The sequence below is a fragment of the Equus przewalskii genome, chromosome 19, assembly GCF_037783145.1.
Source record: "Equus przewalskii isolate Varuska chromosome 19, EquPr2, whole genome shotgun sequence".
NCBI classification, from domain to species: domain Eukaryota; kingdom Metazoa; phylum Chordata; class Mammalia; order Perissodactyla; family Equidae; genus Equus; species Equus przewalskii.
In genome coordinates this window covers 19793072-19814929 of record NC_091849.1, presented here as the reverse complement: position 1 = coordinate 19814929, position 21858 = coordinate 19793072, and the positions used below count along the sequence as shown (strand labels likewise).

The 21858-nt window shown below is 38.0% G+C and overlaps 1 protein-coding gene across 12 annotated transcripts in view; it reads right to left on the bottom strand.

Annotated features, from left to right (window-relative positions):
- Positions 1 to 21858, bottom strand: part of CDKAL1 (CDK5 regulatory subunit associated protein 1 like 1) — a 610652-nt gene that overhangs the window by 111907 nt on the left and 476887 nt on the right. For all 12 annotated transcript variants that reach the window (XM_008518334.2, XM_008518335.2, XM_070584147.1 and 9 more), the window contains one exon: positions 6761 to 6823. In XM_008518334.2, the coding sequence (XP_008516556.1) occupies positions 6761 to 6823 (63 nt within the window). The remainder of the gene's footprint in view (positions 1 to 6760; positions 6824 to 21858) is intronic.

The following is a 21858-nucleotide window of genomic DNA, read 5'->3' as shown; positions in this document are numbered from 1 at the left end:
TAGAGAGAGAGGCAGGGTAAGAAGGCCCACTTTGACTTTGAGCTTAAATTGTGTTTGTCAATCCCCCTTGTATCAGAGTGTCTTACACTGCAGATTGTCAGCTATTTGTGGCATAAGAGTGATGAGCATGGACTCCTGGGCTAGACTGCTCTATAACTTACTAGCTATGTGCCCTTGAGCAGTTACTTAATCTCTCTCCATGTCTCGGTTTCCTCATCTGTAAAATAAGAGATAATAAGAGTACTCATCTTACAGGATTCATATAAAGATTAAATGAATCATGAATGTACGTAAAGCTCTGAGAATAGTGCCAGTTACCTGATGTGCTTTAGTTGAATAATAATAATAATAATAACAATAATAATAATAATGGTCCATCAGATTCCATTCTCCCCGTCAATTCTCAGGGTAACTCCAGAGCAGAATTCTGGCATCTGGCATATATCCCTGGATATATCATTTTAACAACATTAAAATCTCCTCCATTTGCATACACTTCCATACCACCCATCTCTGCGCCTACAGCAACAAAATAAATTAAACTAACATAAAAAAATAATGTTTAATTTTTAGAACAATGCCATGTTAGAAGGAAAAGAGAAAAATACATAGGTACAATGTCGAGGTTAGGCTCAAGGACACATGACCTGCTACTCAACTTGAATGACAAGGTGAGGAGGGTTAAAAATGAGGAAAATGCTTTTGGGTGAGGTTGGCAGAGATCAGGAAGCAAAAGGGTAGATGGAGATATCTACTGTTGAAGCAGGAAACAGCTGAACTATGTCTGCATCTTCAGTAACAATTACATGCTCACCCTGAGAGGGAAGATATTTTAACAAATGAAAGCACAGATTTTACACCAAGAGATCTCTTTAACATGTCCTTTATTTTGATGCTGAGTTATTTGCCTTTAGAGTGGAGTTCACGGGGCCAATGAAATGGGTTTATTATTTACTGAAAGTGCTCACTTCCCTGTGTTTCAATGCCATAACCTGAGCGTGGTTTTAGTAGGACATGTGTCAATATAACAATAAGAGAACTCAATTAGACATTTATCCAATTGTTCCTGATATTTAGCAACATCTCTAAAATTACTTTTTAAACATTTTTCAGTCTTTGCCAAAGATGGGGAGTAGAATTAAGTGCACAAATGGCTTTGGACAATCTGCTGCAGAGAACTGTTTTAAGCATGACATAAACATGCCAAATCAATAACTTGTTTCTTTATCTGCATGTGCCATGAAAATCTGGCTATCATAGAGTGCCGGATCCATTAAAAACTGAATTTGCTATTTCCAGACAGCAGATAGCTCAAAGCTCAACAGGGCCAGCAGGCAATAATCCAAATTTGCATCTCCCTCTCTAGAAGAACAACTGAAAGCACTCTGTTGCTACATTATGTTATTCAAAGCACAGGGGATAATGAAGACTTGGCAATACTGTGGCTGCCTCAGGATTGAGTCAAATGGCCATTATTCTTCAAACATGAAGAGCTGGACAAAGTGACTTTTGTTATCTTAAATCACTAGGCAAATCTGACTACTGGAGAAATGTAAATCAACACATGATTTCTGAAATGAAACTGCCCCTTTTGCTTAAGATATGATATTCGTATTTACGAAACTTGATGTCACAGAGACTACTAGTCTCTTGGGGAAGAAAGGACGGTAGTATAACCCAAGACTTTTTGCCCCTCAAAGACTTTTGAAATAGATCTTTGCTATATGCTTCTGTCCAAACGAAGCCACAGAGAATACTTTATATTTTTTATTATGTAATACTTCACGATATACTAGATATATGAATTCCCCAACATGTCTGTATTAACAGCAGGTCTTTAGATAGTCTTAGGAAGTGTGGATTATGGAAATACATATCAACATTTTTTTGCATATTTAAAACTGCAATAAAAATGCATTGTACTGATACATTACTTACAATTATTATACTCAAGTTATGCCTAAAGTAATCTTTAAGATAAAAATATAATAATTCTCAAAGACTTGAAGTTTTACTATATAAATAATTTGGGGGAATATTGCTTCTACCTTCTTCATCTTTTATGTTCACACACATTTTTTTGTCCTTTACCCATGTCCCAGCACATGTTCAACCCCTCTTTTACTACTTCTCTTTTATTAAACCACTCTCTATAATAATTCTTCATTTACCCAGCTTTATTAAGAACCAGCTGTTCCTAAGAGCTTTTAAGATAAATAAAATTTATTCTTAAAATATCAAAGTTTCTAAAAATAGATTATATATATATCTCTGCTATTTTAAAAGAAAACATCTGTTTCTTGATGTATTTTAGGCCCAATTATTTTACCCTGGGACTACCACAATATACAGGGATTTTTGGGTATTTGGGTCCAAATTAAGCGGTCTTGGGCAGCTGTACTTTTAGAGTTCCTCTGTTACTGACTTAGAGTTTTTATGGCCTTGTCTTTGCCTTCATTTAGTATGCTGCCGCTTCTTAATGAAGCTCTGACTTCTTGAAGCAATAACCACCCTCTTTTAAATGCTGCTAGGATTGGCTATGGGGTGGGAAACCAGGCATCTATGTTTGTTAGAACTGTTTAAAAAAAGCAGACTGTTTGTGGATGGGGGACTGAGGAGGTAATGAGGTGGCGAGAGACAATTAAATAACAATTCTGACAGTCTGGGCCCAGGCTGGCTGACTAGCAGGTTTTGCGCTGTGTTTTAGGTAGCTGAGATTGCTGCTCAAAAGACCTCCAGCTGAGTAAAGAACTAATGTTCGTTTTCTACTGACTCAAAGGCTAACTTACTAAGCGTATTCATACGTGGTTGTTTTTTTTGACACATACGAATTTGTTTACAGTTCAACTAATACATGTGTATATATGCAGAAATATTATTAAAATAACACTAGTTACCAAAAGAAAAAGAAAAGCTTACTTCACCCCCACAGGAGCTATATAATAATGTTTCTTCCCATGTGTGTCCATTGATTTATGTCTACAAATGTAGAAAATTATTAAAATAACAGTCACTTAAAAGAAAATGAGAAGCTCACTTCACATAATACAGAAACTGTAACACTGACAACCTGTTGAAGGCTCGCTTTTAGTGGTCAGGTATATATTAATTAAAACAGATCAACTGAGTCTAGGAACTCACTCAACTTTGCAGATATTAAAAACCACTGAAGATCTAAACAGAATTTTGTAACTTTTTCTTTTCAAGCATTTTCATGTTTTATAGTAACTTTTTACATTAGTAGATTATAAACATCTGTGTTTAGCTAATAAACCTAGATTTCCCCCGAACACATAACTCTGATCAAATCTAACAAGAAAGAAAAGGGAGGAAAGATGAAATAAGAAAAAGAGAGACATCCTTTTTTATACTTTTATATAGACATCTCTTTATTTTCTTCAGGCCAAAGACAGAAAGCACATGTTAATTTACATAGCTTAGTAAACGCGTTCTAATTATAGCCTACTCTACTTACCCATGACTTACCCAAAGGAGAAATTCAACTCCAGGTTGGCTTTCTGTGACCTGGGAGGCCTCTGGCCTGTAACCTTTCCTGGTATGACGTGTTTTCAGAAATTACAAGCTGGCCTTATTATGTGTTTATTAGAATAACAAAGGAAAGAATATAATGCACAAAATACACTCAGATTACCTGCTGCTCTGGATTCCCTTTACCAATGTTCCCTTTTATCAAGACAGATAAATGGGAATTAGCTTTGGTCAAACCCTTCTGTATAAGTCTATAGGAACTCCTGAAAACGATTTAAAAAAAAATGGACACAGAACCAGAGATAACAGTCCAAAATGAAATTCTTCCAGTCTCCAGCAAAATTTGTCTTAGAGTATAAAAAATAAATCAAGTATTTTCCTTAAGATTCATTCTGAGTGCACATTTTTTTCTAAGCTTTATTTGCTTTTTGCAACAGCATTTGAAAGAAAACCAACTGACCATTTACAACCTAAACAATGGCTTTAGAGTGTGATTAAGAAGTGCACCTGGCCTCACTGAAACAACACGTTTGTTTAACCTGGTGACTTCCCCGTGGCTGGGGTCAGGCAGGAGCAATCTTCGTTGGGGGGAGGAAAGGAGACCAACTGTAACTGACTCACTGAGAACAAAACGGGTGGACTAACTACCCTTTGTAATTACAACTGTTTTAACAGATTCTAGGAGGCAAGGCTATCATTTAAGTGGCCCACTATAATTTGGGATGAAGCCCCAGGAAATTATGCCAACTTTAGAACAGGAGTTTCATTTCTGAGTTTACTCAGCATAATGAACCCACTGAAATGCTGAGTCTTCCTTCTTTGGTATAAATTTACGTCAAGGGAAAAATTAGCAATAAAAGGAATCTAGCTGGAGAGGAAAAGATTACCACACCGTTCACTCTCAGGAGCAGATTATAGTTTTACTTTTTTCATCTTTTTTATTATGAAAAATTTCCATATAGAAAAAAATATACACAATGGAATGATGAACCCTTACAAACCCATCATTCAGTTTCAATAATCATCAACATATGGCCAATCTTATTTTACTGTACTCTACTCACTCCCCTTCTTGAATTCTTTTTTAAAGCAAACCCCAGACAGCCTATATTTTATTTTATATAAGCTTTTACTTATGATATATGTTCATACCTAACCTAACGATCACTCCAAAAATCTCATTGAGCATGAGATGTTGAAACCAACTTAAACCACATTTTAAAAAACATTTTACACTAAAACTGAGAAAAGTAATTTGTTGGAATATAATTGGGTAATTAAAATGACAAAGTAACTTGAATCACAACTCTCTATTATTTTATTTATAGGGAAAAAAGGAACATTCTAAGATTGAGGAAATAGTGCATGTTCCTCAATCCCAGTGATTCTAGTCTTTGTAGACACTGATGAACAAGAGACAAGGTTAAAAGTAGCATGGTTAGACTTGCCTGGATGGAGCTTGGAAAATGGGAGGAGGCTACCAAGGGGCAAGTGCTGCCTAGAAGGAAACTTCTCCCTTTTCCTTACACATACAGAATAAAACAGAATGCCAACAGGCCTAGCCTTGGGAGCTTCAAATATCACTCAACAAGCAGTCCAGCTACTTATACAACAATTTATTACTGATCTTAAAGCAAAGATCAAAAGGAACTCCATCTAGCATTTATATTCAATTCCTTATTACCTGATGACTAATTTGTAGAGGAACGAAATCTTCACAAGGGAAGCCAAAATAATCTGAGGTGACTTTGATACAATGCCACAAAGGATAAGAAGAGGAAGCCAGTAGAGGCTGCAAATGGCTAAGTTCCAATAAGAATTCTAATAAAAGAATAATGGAATTTCCGTGAACTGTGAATTAAAAAGTGTTAGAAGTGGGCAAAATTTAGACAAGTCAGGCAAAAGCTTTGTTTGTCACAGCCTTTCTATTTCTTGTTGTTAAATATTAGCTTTAGCCACTGTTGCATTTATGTTAATTAAATCGCTTCATCTAAAAAAATGCAGCTTTCCCAACAGCAATCTGGCCTATCTCATTCCTTTTGCTGTTCTCTTACTTATCAGCCTGTACCTTCCGTCTGCATCATCAGCTACTACTGGCTCTCTCCCTCTCAAACAAATTGCCATATTCTGCAGAGCGATTGATGGAACTTGAAAAATGTAACTTGAAACAATACAAGTTTTAGTATTGTATATTGCTATGGTCACATGGAACATAAACATCTCTTTTCCAAATTTTTGGTGCTTAAGTCAATTGGTCACTATAGAAACACTAGAAGCTATTCAAATTCTTTCAACTTCTATGAACAACTGGCACAGTTTTTTCCTCCTGAATCCAGACATCTCCGTATTCGCAACTGAGGAAAGTAGTTTTCACACTACTTATTTTGGCTAGTTAAAAAATCCCCACCACATGTCTCCTTGTAAATTCATAGATAAAGATTTAAGTTTATATTAGCATTTCAACTGTGCAAATTTTTTGTTTGCTTCTGAAGTCACCTCAAATTAACAGATTTACTGGAACCTTATGTGATACAGAAGTTTTGCACAAGTCTCAGAAATCTTGTAATATATTTCCCTACGAAGATGCGGAGTTGAGCATTTTCTTTAAAAACAGTTATATGTTCTGTTTTTTTTCAGAGTCCTTATCTTTTACAAATATATGGTGAAATACTTATAAGTGAAAAGATGTCTGGGAATTCTTCAAATACAGGGAGTGGAAAGTGTGGGGTACAAAGGAAACAAGACTGGTCATAAAGTTGCGGGATGGATACGTAGGCGTCATGACACTCTTTGGTCTTCTATGTAGCAATACTCTTGGCAGTGAATATTTCAGATATAATGCTATGCACTCCTTTTTGTTAGGGTTTTTACTTAGAAAAATAACTTTCTCTCAGGAGCAATGGAGAACCAAGAGTTGGCAGTTAATATTTCAACTATCTTTACCAATTCAAAAGCCAAGTCCATCACTACAGTGTTTGGAAAGAAAAAACCAACCAAACAAAAAACACCCCAAAATCTGTCTTTTCACAGTCTTTGAGATTTCAATGACAATACATAACTGGATTTTAATGTGAATAAAATATAATTATTTTAGGTCAGAAATATAAATTTTCTGTTTTCTTTAAAAGAGATAAAAGAGTTGAAAAATTAAAATGGAAATATAAACGTAATTGGTAAGTGTACTTCAAAATCACTATATACTGGTGAAATTTATGCTGTATGTTTAGAAAGACTTCTGCTACCCAGGACACCAATAACATGTTTCTCTTACCTTGTGATCATATGGATTGTAAGAATGAAATACTCGAGAAAGATCTTTTGTTCTTTGCTTTTTCTGTGGAAGAAAATGAAAACATTTGAGTTGACAGGTGGCAAAAATAAACATGCATATATATGTATATGTATATGTATGTATGTATGCATGGATCTATCTACATTAAGGCATTGTTTGTCTAGAGATTCTTCCATGTACAAGGCAAGGGGCTACAATGGCAATCTGGGATACATGGATACAATTAGAAACCAAGCCACTTGACGGTTATGTGGGTTGCTGTCACAGACCAGGCAGGCAACCTCTTCCTAGAAGGTTTCATAGTTAAAACACAAATGATCATTAAAAACTCTAATTATAAACAAATAACTCAGAGACCAAAATGAAGAAAAAACAGTGAAAAGAAAGAAAACTCAAACATTTAGGATACTTTCAATTTCACTGTAATGTCAATTGCTGTCACTCTGAATTGGATACTAGCATGCATCCATTTAAACAATATACTGCCTCCAGGCTTCCTGGTCACAGCTTGGGTCTGTATGCTTGAGCCTATCTTTGTTCTGTCACTGCTATATGGCCCAGCCTTGCATGGTGTCTCACACACAGCGGGCACTCAATAAATATTTGCTAAATTAGTGAATAAATGAATCTACTTGAGTTAGGCATACAACTCTAAGTATCTGTAATGATGACATGTAAGCCTCACATACAGTTATGAAAAGAGAAGCTTTTTTTCACTTCTAATTACATACTCTCCTCAAGCTGGACCCAGGCACTACTGGAGTCCCCTCTCTACCTCCTGCTCCTCCTCCTGTGTCTGTGACAACAAAGAAGTGTGGGGTTCTTTTATTATAGTTGACTACAAGAAGCAGCTTGTTTTCTCAGACACTGTGATCTGTCTGCTTGCCATAATCACCATGAATAATTTAGTATATGGTTCTAGATCTTCCATGCAGATGTCTTCACACACAATCGATTACTAACACTTTCAAAGAAAGGGGATCATTCTATATACGCTGTTCCAAAATTTACTTTTTCCACTTCACAATTTATCTTTGCCAAACTTAAATGCTTGTATATCCAGATCTGTAATCCCTTACATGAAGTTCTAAAATCCAAAAGCTTCTGCAATCTAAACTTTTTTCTGCAATTCATTTTAATTTTTTAATATAATGATCATCTTGTACAAATCTCTTTGCAAGTTTGAAAGTACGAATTTTTTTAAAAGACAATTATGGAAGTTCAGTTGCAGGATCAAATAGTATGCATGTCTACTACCTTGATAGATACTGCCAAATTACCCCCTCCCCCCAAACACTATGCCAATTTGCCCTCACCAAGAATGAATGAGAGAAGGAATTGTGGCTTACATTGGAATTTCTTGATTTCTCTTTTCCATTTAAAGGTTAGAACATTTCTAAATTTACAGAACACATAAAACACTTGTAAAACAGATTATTGAACATCTTTCCAGCTGTCGATTATAGAATTCATTTCTTGTACATCATAGAGTTAGCCCACTACCACCTCTTAAGACTTTTTAAAAATTTTTCCTTTTTCTCCCAAAGCCCCCCGGTACATAGTTGTGTATTTTTAGTAGGTTGTGGGTCCTTCTAGTTGTGGCATGTGGGTCGCTGCCTCAGCATGGCCTGACGAGCGGTGCCATGTCCGCACCTAGGATTTGAACTGGTGAAACCCTGGGCTGCTGAAGCACAACGCACAAACTTAACTACTCGGCCACAGGCTGGCCCCTACCACATCTTAAAATTCTGTCATGAGAGTGGCCTGTTTGTCTTTAACACCACTCTCATCTTGCTCCTGTTTTTACTCTGATGTTAGTTCAACTACCAGGTAAGTGAGCTTCTCCTATCTTCACTTGTGAATGAATCCTTGCCTGGTATCCATCTTTCCTAGGAAAGTATTTCCTCCCTTTAAAGTCTAGTGTCTGCATAAGCACATCTGTCATACCTCCCCAGTGTCAGAGATCTAAGCAGATCTCCCTGCCTGGCTTCTACGTGATCTTCTGCAGCCACGTGGCTAAGCAGTCAAATCTGATATTAATTAGGACCTTGTAATAGAGTCATCTGTATACACTCATAGTTTTCCCACAGACCAGTTTCCTTATTTCAGAACTGTCCTTGGAACCACAATTCCAGCTGGCAGTCCTTCAAATCACTTGGACTTGTTTCCACATTCTGACGTCCACGAAAAGTCATCTGTCCCAGCTGCTCACCTCAAATTCCCACCTCCTCTGTCCACCTCTAGGTGTGCTTCTGACTGTCTAAGTCTGAAAGAATAATTTAAACTTCTTTTTCCTGGAGAGCAGAGATGTATCTCTCACTGATTGGAAACAGCCCCTTGGCTGTATGAGCCCTGGAACCGGTTCTGAACAGGTCATTTGCCCACCAAAGTTTTCATTAGCTTATAATTTTCTCTTGCCTTTCCATACACCCACTGAGTTGGTGTAACAGTTCTTGGCTTATACTTCAATCAGAAGAAAAATGACAGATGCTAACACTTCCTTTGGTAGGAGACTTAATATAAAACATGGGGGAAATTTTCTCAGAAAGGAAATTGTGCTAAAGAAGATAGAAGAGGGAGCCTATCAGTATTCACCTTAGGAGGCATCCCAAGGCCTGTTCAGTCCCAGAAATGACTGAGCTACCAGCTTGAGTTGGCAGGTGGATAAGGAATATTCAAAGGTAGTTTTGCGTGATCTTTTTATGTGGGTTTTGACTTTATATCTCTATTTTGTTAGCTAAAACCTGTATACACCTACGATTATAAGCTACTTCAAATTATTTTGGGAAGGAAGTGGGGTATAAATGATAAGTAAATAACACTATTCGGATTAGCCCCCAAAGAAGCCAGGGAGTAAGGAATTCCCTTTTTTCTGACAACAAATTTATTATATCCCTATACAGTGAAGTCTTGGCTTTGAATATTGAAAGTTACATGTATTAGTCCAGTTAACCGAAAACTACTGCTATTTTTCCTGTGAAGTCAGAGTGATATAGCCCAGTGGTGGATCTTCTGGGATCCAGAATAGAGACTGACAAATGATGGCCCATATGCCAATCCAGCCCACCGCCTGCTTTTGTAAACAAAGTTTTATTGAAACATAGTCACACTCATTCCTTTGTGTACTATCTGTGACTGCTTTCATGCTGAAACAGCAGAGTTGAGTGGTTACAACAGAGATTATATGGCCCATAAATCCTAAGCTATTTACCATCTGGCCATCCTTGATCTCAAACCTCTATCTTTGATCATGTCTACTTCTGGCAGTAGTCCCTTGACTCCAAACCAAGTGAACAACTACCTATCCAGCAAATTTCCTTGCTCCTTCTACTTGCTCAAAGAAGACAATTCCAAAACTAATTGTAACTTCTATCCTGACACATTAGGATGAACGTGACAGGCAAAATAACAATTAGTTGTCATTTTCAGCATATTACCTTCTGAGCATCTTCTGTTCAGAGAATATACCAGTTGGTTTGCAGAACATGTTGAAATAGATATGGGGCTTTCAGAGCCTTTTGCATTCACATTATAACTGCTGATGATGGAAGCTCTGAGAAGAGATCTTTTAACTAAGTCCTGGCACTAAAGCCACGTAGGTTTCATGTACATGTCAGTAAAGCATAGCCATGATTGCTATTGAGCCAGTTTCTCATATGCAGACAATGTTAAGAGTAATACACTAAAAAACTTGTCCAGCCTTGCTATCAGCAGTTTTAACTGAAACTAAAAGCTGAGCCAAAAATGGAATAATTAGGTATTTTCCTCTTGCCTCATAGTACATGTCTAAATTACCTCCCACTTTTTAGCCTGTTAAAACAAACATCTCAGTCATGCAACCACCTGTTAATTCTCCACGTGTTTAAAAAGTAAACATGTTAAACAAGTTGGGTGATGAACTTGTAACAAGGGTGGCCAAAGTACAGCAAGTACAGCAAACATCTCTCCCAGAATTGTACAAGGTTCCTTCAAGTCACCTTCAGCTTTAATCCCAAGGTACAGGCCACAGAGATGAGAAGCTATTAAAATGTAACTACATGCCTAGTCCTGTAGTCTGTGTGGGTTGCAGATGTGTTTAGAAGATGAGACAGTATTCAAATTTGGTAAAACTTCTAGATTTCTGAGGAGCTGAACATCTGCAAATCTCCAACTCAAAGTGTTACCTAAATTGCTTTTGTATTTCACTCTCCAAGGACAGAAAACACTGGTAATAAGCCCTTTTAGATCCATGTTTAAACTTCTTTTCAGACAAAACCAATGGCCCAAATGGAGCATTTTTAATTGTTCAGGTTTCCAGACAATGTAATCATTTCACATTTTATCAAATGTATGCAACAGAGTTCCTATCTGAAAGAGATCCACATGTGATGAGAATCTGTATTTTGAAGGTGAGGTTATACAATCAATTAAATTGCAACAATATCGAGGCTGGACCAGTGGCATAATAGCTAAATTCATGTGCTCCGCTTCAGTGGCCCGGGGTTTGCAGGTTTGCATCTTGGGTGCAGATCTAGCACTGCTCATCAAGCCATGCTATGGCAGCATCCCACACAAAATAGAGGAAGACTGGCACAGATGTTAGCTCAGGGCCAATCTTCCTCAGGAAAAAAATTATAACAACATTCACCAGTTTAACTTCTTCTGGTTCCCTAATTCAGTGCTTTTTGTGTTCATTCTCTACTTATATATTAAAGCTTTCTCAAATAAAATAGTGTTATTATAAGGTAAAACTGTAATAACACTAGGGACTTCATTTCTACATATGGATTCTCAAAAAATGATAAAGCCTACAAGCTTTCAGAGAGTTTGATATACTTTATATTATAATAAAATATAAATTTTCAGCAAGCCTTCATCATACTTTGTGGTAAGGGGCAAGATCAGGTTTGCATTTCAATGTATTAATTTCCAGTTTTTGGTTCCACATGTTAGGAGCTCGGAAGTCACCAATCCATCCTAACAACAAGTAACAAGTTGAACAGACTGAAAAATCAACAAATCTACTTGGATCCAGAAGAGAAGGCAGGACACAAGGAAAACTGCTGCCCCTAGAAGTGGAGAGACCAACAGGCGAATACATAGAGAATGCCGCTTCCTGGGGCGGAGACTCACAAGTGAAGTGCTGCAGGAAGCGGTGCTTGGGTAGGAAAACCTGAACTCTAATTGACAGATTCCCGGAGGCTCAGTACAGACAACCCTGAGAGTTAAGAGCTCCAGGGGGATCCAGTCATAGGGAGGCCCCCACAATACTGTTAGATTTACCTCCAGGAGCTTGACCAGGGACCCATAGTAAATACTGGAGAAAAATCCCTTCAGGCTTCCAGCAGGGGGAGGGGAAAAGGAAGCACTGTGAAACACAGTGAGCTCTGTTCTTCTTAACAAGGCCTGCCCTCAGGGGAAACTAGTTAATTAAAGCCTAACCTGCTGGGATACTGTCAGAGCCTAACTGACCTGAGGAAGGGAAATATCTAACTCCAGCCCAGCTAGCCATCCCGTCCCACCTAATGGGGGCGGAAGAAAAACTGAGAAACACTTGTTAAGTCCACAGTCCAAACGCTCACTAAAGGACTGAGATCTAATCATAGAAATATAGAAGCTTCCCCTCTCCTCACACCTCACTGCCACATTACTAAAGGCCTATTTATAGCAGTTCTTTTAAAGCAGCACATTATATCCAGCAATCGAGAAAAATTACAAGGTATATCAAAAGGCAAAAAACCCACTTTGAAGAGACAGAGCAAGCATCAGAACCAGACATGGCAGAGATGCTGGAATTATCAGACTTGGAATTTCAAACAATTATGATTAACATGCTAAGGGCTCTAATGGATAAAGTAGACAGCATGCAAGAATAGATGGGAATGTAAGCAGAGAGATGGAAATCCTAAGAAAGAACCAAAAAGAAATGCTAGAGATCAAAAACACTGTAAAAGAAATGAAGGCTGCCTTTGATTGGCTTATTAGTAGACTGGATATGGTTGAGGAAAGAATCTTTGAGCTAGAGGATATATCAATAGAATCCTTGAAAAAAAAAAGGAGAACAAAGACTGAAAAAAATAGAATAACCAAAGACTGTGAGAAAACTACAAAAGGTGTAACATACGTGTAATGGGAATACCAGAAGGAAAAGAGAGAGAGAGGAACAGAAAAAATATTTGAAACAATAATGACTGAGAATTTCCGCAAATTAATGCCAGACATGAAACCACAGATCCAGGAAGCTCTGACAACACCAAGCAGGACAAATGCCAAGAAAACTACACCTTGGCACATCATTTCAAATTACAGTAAGTCAATGATAAAGAAAAAATCCTGAAAGAACCTAGAGGAAAAAAATACCTTACCTTTAGAAAAATAATGATAAGAATTATACCTGACTTCTCAGAAACTATGAAGGCAAGAAAAGAGCAGAGTGAAATATTTAAACTGTTGAGAGAAAAAATCCACCAACTTAAAATTCTATACCCTGTGAAATTATCCTTCAAAAATGAAGAAGAAATAAAGTCTTTGTCAGACAAACAAAAATTGAGGGAATTTATTGCCAGTAGACCTCCCTTGCAAGAAATGTTAAAAGAAGTTCTTTAGAGAAAAGGAAAATAATATAGGTCAGAAATTCAGATCCACATAAAGAAAGGAAGAGCACTGAAGAAGGAATAAGTGAGGTAAAATAAAAACTTTTACTTCTTCATTCTTAATTGATCTTACAAATAGCTGCTCAAAATAGTAACAGCAATAATATATTTGAGGATGTATGCTTAGGTATATGTTAAATAAATGACAGCAATTATACAAGGGATGGGAGGAAGGAATTAGGATTATTTTGTTATTATAAAGAATTCACATGAAGTAGTATCATGCTATGTGAAAGTGAGTTTTTCTACTTGGATTAGTGGTAAATGTATATTGCAAACTCTAGGACAATCACTAAAGCAAGTTAAAAAAAAAGTATAAATGATATGCTAAGAAAGGAGAGTTGCAATGCACTTACTTTTTCCTGCTCCCTTTCTGGCAGAAAGCCTAAGAAGTGGTTAACGGATCAACTGGCAGTTGGCAGCAGAAAAGTAAGAATGAAATGATAAGGAGCCAAGACAACTCACCAATGGGACAATCAGGTTCTGAATAGCTGAGCTTTATGTCACGCAGGGGCACCTGAGACAACAGGCAATCATGGTGTGGTATGGACTGGGAGTTAGATTCTAAACAAAGCCCAAAAGAGAATGAAATCAAAATTCCAGGCAATAAGGCTAGGGATCAGGGACTGATCAGTTTCTATAAACCAGGGACGGGTATTCAGTAGGGAAGTCAGAGAACCACATCTTGAGGCAAAAGGGCCGGAACAGCCAAGACGTGCAAGAGAAAAAAATGACTGAGTGTCAAAGGGGTCCTTGGTGAAGAACTAGTTGGGAAGTGGGAGAATCACAGTGAGGATGGAGCTTAGCAAGAAGCAATAAAACACACTGAAGTCAGGGATAAGAAATGAAGTAGCCAGGAAACCTTAAGAGGTAAGCGAAAGCGTTAACCACCAAGGATGTGGTCGGACACTAAGGTAGGTCTGATGTTTATCTTAGGATCTTCTATTACACTTACTGCAGGGACAGGTTCCAACTGTCAGGGTGTGGGCAATGCTGGGCCTGTTAAATTCAGTCTGGAATGTGGCAGCGTTTGGTTGAAGAGGGAAAGTATAGCTTATAGAAGAGTTCAGTTTTTGATAAAAGCAGAAATCAAAGAACTGAGTCTATAGAGACATTATGCCATTTATAAACTGTAAGAAAGTAGGTGGAGTCCAGGCACACAGAGACAAAGAGAAAAGGAGGTAGCTTTGGTGAATCAAAGAACAGCTCAATGATTAGAGTACATGACGGGAGAAATGTGACCAAGGACCAAATTTGCATTTCAGAAAAATCTTTAATGGTATTAAAGATGGAGTATGGGAGCCAGGCTAGAGGCTGAAGACGGACGGTGTGAGAGGGCGTTGCAATGGTTCAGAAAAAAATGACAACATCCTAATTTAAGCTGGCGGCAGGGAGAGTAGGTGGGTGGATTTGAGAAACTGCTAAGAGGCAGGATGGACAGCACTTGGTGACTGATTAGACAGGAATGCAGAGAGGGAAGAGCAAAGGAAGACTCCAAGATTTCTGGCTCAGATAAACAAGGGGAGAGAAGTGCCCTCCACCAGTATCAGGAATCTGGACGAAGCAGGTTTAGGGGATTTGGGGTAGGGAAGGGAACTCCGTTTTGGACATAATATAGGTTGAGGTGGCTGGCTGTGACACATTTGGAGAAATAAGGAGAAGGAAATTAGATATTAAGATACAGGGATGGAAGAGAGATGTGAGTTATAGATTTGGGAGTCATAAGCCTACTGGTATAATTTAAAGCAGGAGACGGGATATGATCACATAGGGAGTATATGGAGAAATGGAGGCAAGAAGGTGAGAGGAGAAGATTGAGGTTAAAATCCAAGCAAATAAGAGCTCTCTGACCTTGGGCCAGGTATCTGCTCTGCACTTCATATGTAAAAATGAGGGCGTTGGATTAGGTCAGTGATTCTCACCCTTGGCTGCAGGTTAGAATCATTGGGGAGGCTTTAAAATATAACAGTGCTCCAGTCCTATCCACAGTGGCACTGATTTAATGGGCACCATGCCCATTATTTAAAAGCGCTTGGTTTTTCCAACGTGTGGCCAAAGTTGAGAACCACCAGCCAAGATGATGCCTAAAGTATCTTTCAACTGTTAACCTCTCTTTTAGATCAGTTCCCCACTATCTTTCAGCTGTATGCCATCTGGGTTCTGAATTCTATAATTTTCATTCTTAATCCTCATATTATGTTTTCAGCTTTGCCTTACTTCCTGACCTCTTTCTTTACTTAAAAATGGACTCTATGCAGGAATCCCTCTGGGGCACATTGAGGCTTTGGCTGCAGAGAACAGACTGCTGTTACATATTTAGTTCTCTACTTGATGAGTGCTTCTGAAAAATAAATGGAAAGTTAATTTAATAAAGTCGAACCTTTATTTTGTTATCAATGTGTAAAACATCAGAAGCTTAATTAAAAGCACTTGACATTATCAGCACTCAATCACAATCTCACTTTTATATTGTACGTATTTGGATGGCGTCCCTAGGACGACAATAATCACTCAAGATCACTGAGAAGAAGGAAAAATAGGTCCCTGGAATTTAAACAATGAACCTCAAAGTTTAGAAAGCAATTAAAAAAAATCAATGTTGGGAAATGAGTTTGGTGATCAAAAATACCCCAAAATGCGCAGGAAAACAAACTCTTCAAAATCTTATCTGCTTTTCCTTTATAAAGCACGTACAATACTTTCGTGTTCTATGAGAAGTAATTCTACTGTGAGGACGGTAGAGAAAATAAAGAAAAATAAGGATGCTCTAACTCTATACATTTTTCCACTTCTTACTTTCTAGTAAGATCTGCAAGATAATTGAGATGACCAAAAACGCTGCTGACTCTGACTAGAGTCTTGAATTTCCTTCTCTCCCTCTAGTTAGAGGAAATTCAAGGAGAGTTATCAAGTTCTTTAGTTTCTCAAATCTCCACAGTGGGGGGCACAGTGTAAGCATTTCTTAGAGGACACTAAAACAGCAGACTTCTAAGAGTGGAAGTTAGAAAATAGATAAGTGAATTCATTCACCCTATAATGGTATTCAAATAAAATAACCAGGCAAACATGGATATGTACTACTGATCCTAAAACACAGTAGGTAACCATGGGAAAAACTTTTTTTCAGCCTTATGGTTTCTAAAATAGCCTAAGTGGAATTCGAGGTGCAAAAATCAGCCTTTCAACTTCATAGTGGGGGTGGTACCATTTACCCTGGCAGGTCCTTAACTAGGCAACAAATGCTGTAAGAAAATGCAAAGAGAGAATTCTGCATTAATTCAGTGATTGCTGATAAAATAAAATGTGAGTAGCCATATCTTCTTATATCAAGCTCACTTTATTTTCTAAAGACAACATTTGTTTGCAAGGAAAGGTCATTCTTTGGGTGCAAAGGCATGGCTTGCACATAGGAAAAGAAGGTGACGTATTATGTTGTAGTAATGGGTGTTGCCCAGAGGAGTAGCTATTGTTACAAGCAGCTAGAAAAGAAACAGCCTTTCAACATAAAACTAACCCCTGCAAAGTAAAAAGACAAAGTCAAAGGGTACTAAGTACTAGTACCACACAATGGTTCATTCAGAGTTCCTTTGTATGGTAACTTCTGGGTGCTCAAAAGTAGCATAAAGAGCGTGAGTTGCTATAAACATCAATTCAATATCACTTATCTTCACTTTGCCCTTCTAAGGAACCACAAAGGAGAGTTAACTTTACCTCTTATCTGGATTATTGTAGTAATTTTTTTTTCCTGGACTACCTGGGTCCAATTTTTACCCTCTAAATCAAGAGCTCACAAAAAATGGTCTGTGGGCCAAATATAGCTGGCCGTCTATTTTTGTACAGCCTGTGATTTGTTTTTACATTTTCAAATGGCTGTAAAAACCCCAAAAGAACAAGAATATTGGTGACACGTGAAAATTATATGAAATTCAAATTTCCGTAAAGTTTTGTTGGAACACAGCCACACTCATTTGTGCACGTATTGTCTGTGGCTGCTTTTGTGCTACAATGGCAGAGTTGAATGGGTGCAACAGAGACTGTATGGCCCATAAAACCAAAAATATTTACTATCTGGCCCTTTACAGAAAGAACTTGCCAACTCCTGCTCTAAATCATTGGTGTGAACCCTGGCTGCATATTGGAATTGCCCGAAGATTTAAACAGTACTGATTGTCTGGGTCCTACTGCCAGAGATTCTGAATTGATCGATCTGGGGTGCAGCCTGGGATTTGGAATTTTAAAAATTTTTGCAGGAGATACTAATGTGAAGCTGGAGTTTAGAACTATTTCTTAACCAACTTCTGTACTGAGGCCAGACTGAATTTTCTAATGCATGGTCACAGAATGCCACTCTCCTCTTAAAAATCTTCAAAGGCTCCCTACTGCTCAGAGAACCAAGTTTCAAGTATCGCCTTAGGGCCTTGCCTCATTTTCTCCACTAACACCAAAGACAATGTCTTGTTCCTGAAAGACTCTGCATTTTCTTGAGTCCACATGCCTTGAATGCTTGCCCTACCATTGCCATGTATTAAATTCATTCTGAAAAGCTCAGTTCAAAGATCACCTCTTTCGTGCTGGATCCCCCTAAACAGAAAGAATCTTTTCATTTATGTGGTTTCACAGATCTGTTTACTACTTTCACTGTTCATCAATGCCTCCTTGAGGGCAGAAACCATGTCTTGGTCATCTGGGTGGCATCTCTTCCCTCCACAACACTTAATTAAGGTGCCTTGCATATGGGAGCTGTTCAATAAATGCTGCCATTCCCTTAATCCCACAACATTTTGGCTTAATCTTCATTGAGGCTTCTAGTCCCTCAAGCTATCCACCCAGGTCACCTTTTCCCTCCAGGCTCTCAATTCAGGACACAACACTTAACTTCAGGAACCTCACCTTCCCCGTTCCTTTGTCCTTCATTCTCCCTACAGACTCCCACTTCCCATCTTCTATTAATCCAGTCACTTGCCCCCTGAGCTATTCAGAGACCACCTGTGGACTGCAGCCATCTCAGCCCTCCTTGGTCATTCTACTGTGAGTAGAAGAGTAAGCTGTTGTTCTGATTCCTCATAAAAGCCTCCCGACCAGTTTTTCTTTCTCTATGCTCACGCTCTATATCTAAAATACATCCTCCGAGCTCTACACTTAGTTATCAAGTGAATGACACATTGATTCATTTGTCGCACTTACTGCATGCCCATCATGCTTCAGGGACCATATTAAGCCCTGGTACAAAGCAAGCCAGATGAGGCCAATGAACTCAACAAAACTTACAAGCTAGTGGGGAGAAATAAACAACTACTATATTTAAGCAGCCACTAGGCACATGGTAAGTACTTAAATGTTTCCTGAATGAATTCCAAAAATTCTGGGTATTAACATTTGGTATTAATACTGCTCACCATGTTGCTGTGCCAATGAATGACCTGTTTATGACTCTTACACAGATTACTAAATCAAATGCAAATTTATTTTATGTTGGAATTATTTTTATAACTATAAATGGTACTTCAAGATGACAATCGTAAAAACTCCAGAATTTGAAACTTGTTTCCCATGGGATTCTGCTTTTGAGTCAATTTATAGTTTATGTACAAACTTTTCTTTTGACATCTCTACTCCCTCACAAAGCCTGCTTCTTTCTCTGACAAATTACAGACAGGATAGGGGAATGACAGCATCCAGTATCTTTTGCTGGGGAGAAAAATATTAGGAAAGAACAAAATCAACAGCTAGATGTCAGGGGTTATGCTTACCTTAAAATAAATAAGTAAATACAACAAACATTCAGAGTTCAGAATGTAGTGAGATACCTGACTCGCTGTCTGCACGTTAGACACGAGGTTTTATGACACACCCAAACATCTAACAGCACAAGAATAAATATTATGTCCCCAGCAAGGTCCTCCTCCCTTCGATGAGTTTGAAGCTCAGCAGTTTGACAAAGAAAATAGATTTTAACCTAATTCCTGTTAAAGTTTCTTTCACACAATTTTAGTATTTCTAGACCAATTCACAGATACAAACATTACCCATGCATGAAGAAGCTTCACTGTTATTCCTAAAATTTAAAACATTCCTTTCACTTATGACAAGATAACTATTCTCAGTGATATTTTAGAAGAACGAGCAGTTGTAGGGTTAAAACTTTCAAAGTGCGTCCCTTCATCACAACACAGCAAATAGTGTGGGGCAACAAATTTCTATGTACCACACTGTTTTCATTTTTGTCTTCAAAGTTTTACTATGTTATAAATTATTTAAAATTAGAGAGAAGCCAGAGACAAGTAGTTTTATTTAACTATTTTCTACTTAATAATTACGTCTGATACCTGTAAATTATTTTAGTAAGAAGAAACTATACAATGAAACAAAAAGCAAAGATAGGAAGTCATAGTAGAGATGTAACTATGAGACAGTACTATTTTGCAAGTGGATAAAACAAATACAGTGTGGGTTTTTCTAATTAGTATCCTGGAGTTGTATGCATTTCTGCTTTGTCACTAAATATTTCCCTTCCTTTTACTTACAGAGAGATGGTAGCGTGCCTTTACTAAATCTAACATTCAATAGGATGAGCTCGGGAGGCCAACACTGAAATACAGAGTTGTGCAGTCTGGATCTACACGAACTCGATTAACGGTCAGAGCCTCACATCGGCTTCCAGAGGCTAAGCCACATAGCATCCAAGGGGAAAAATGGTGAAAAAAGAATGGGGAAAACTAAATTTCTTTGACCCGCAGATAAGCTGCTATACAGTTCTAAAAACTGATCAAAATCAATGTATCTCCTTCACGACCCCAAATAACCCCTTGGTGTCACCCCATTTGAAGAGAAGCTCGAAAATTGTTCTGTGCCAGTTATTGCTGCATCTCTAGATAAGCCCACAACTCGTTTTTATTATGATTTCACCATTGGGACCTGGAAGGTCAGACATGACAATGTAGGCTTGATAACTCTCCTACTTTCTACATCTAATTTAGCACCTACTGTAAAAAATCATTTCTATCAGCAAGGCAACCATTACTGATATCTCTCTCTGCCCCATCATACCAATAATAAGAGTCTAAAATTCATTTCAGGGGTGGCTGGGCTTTTTGACCTAACTTCTCCTCAAGTATTACGTCAAAAATAGACTTATTTTAGTCCCATATATTAAACATACACATTTTCTTTTTTATCTTTGGCCTTTATAATAAAGGAGTCTTTATTTGATAACCAGAAGAAAATTTAATATACAGCACAATCTTCCCCATTCTCTCATCCTCATGTCACTTCAGAAATCAGTTGATTCTTTTTTATGTTGTAGAGCAAGGTTGCTACACAGATAGCCAGTGGATGGAAATTTCTGATGTTGGCTCTGAGCCAAGCAATACTTCCAGCCACTGGCAGGAAGGGTATTGAGACACAGGTATGTCTGTGTGTGTTGGAAGGTTGAGGGAGATATGGTGATTGAGAGCCCAGGAAATTAGAAAAAGGGCAAGGCAGGGGGAACATAAAGTAGCTGAGGTTTCCCCTGTGCCCATTCCAACACCTCAAACAACTCTAGTTATAGATAATTCATGTGATATAATAGCTTTCAGAGAAATTAACCCATGTTCACACAAATAGAAAAATGCCCAGAGAGCATAGGTTTCTGGACCAAATGACAAGCCTGACCATTTTAAGTAATGAGAAAATAGGCAGAACGTGATGCTTCAACTAAGTGCACCCCCACAGACCTCCTCGGGGGCTGAGGTGCTGCAATCCCATCAGCCAGGGGAGCCTATGCCCATCACCTGGGCACATTCTCAGGCCTCAGAGTAGGCCTGTCCACTTTACTTCGGGAGACTGCCCTCACCTCCCTGACAGTCTCTCATCTCTTGCTTCTCCTTCCTTTCCTTCCCTTGTCAGAGAGGAAGAGCTAAGTAGTGAGAGGACTCTGCCATGTGCTTGCTTTCTACTTTTTCACTGGGAGAGGATCCCTGAGGTGCTAAAAAAAAAAAAAAAAAGGCCTGTAGGTTTAACATAATGCATGTTTAGGATGCAAAATGATAAGAGTATCTCAGAAAAAGCTCAATAAATTACCTATGATGATCGTAAAGGAGTTATGCTTAAAATAACTTTAATCAGTGTCAAAGTTCAAACTTTTTTTGACATATAGTATTTTATATTTTCAAAGTGCTCGCAACTATATTTTAATGATAAACATTCATCTAGTCACTCAAAGATGTACTGAATGCCTGCTCCATGCATGCTATCAGCAATTAACCCCCTTTCCTTTCCCCAGTGACTGGATCTGCTGGCTTCCTCTGTCACTAAGAGCCAATGGCCATAAACTTCTTTCCGTATTTTTTTATTTTGGAGCAATGTTGGAAGTTCTTTATCAATCTATTAATAGTAGACGAATGCTATATGTTCTCTTACTTCTTTTTCAGTGCCAGCATCTTCCTAACTCTTTGTACTCACGTG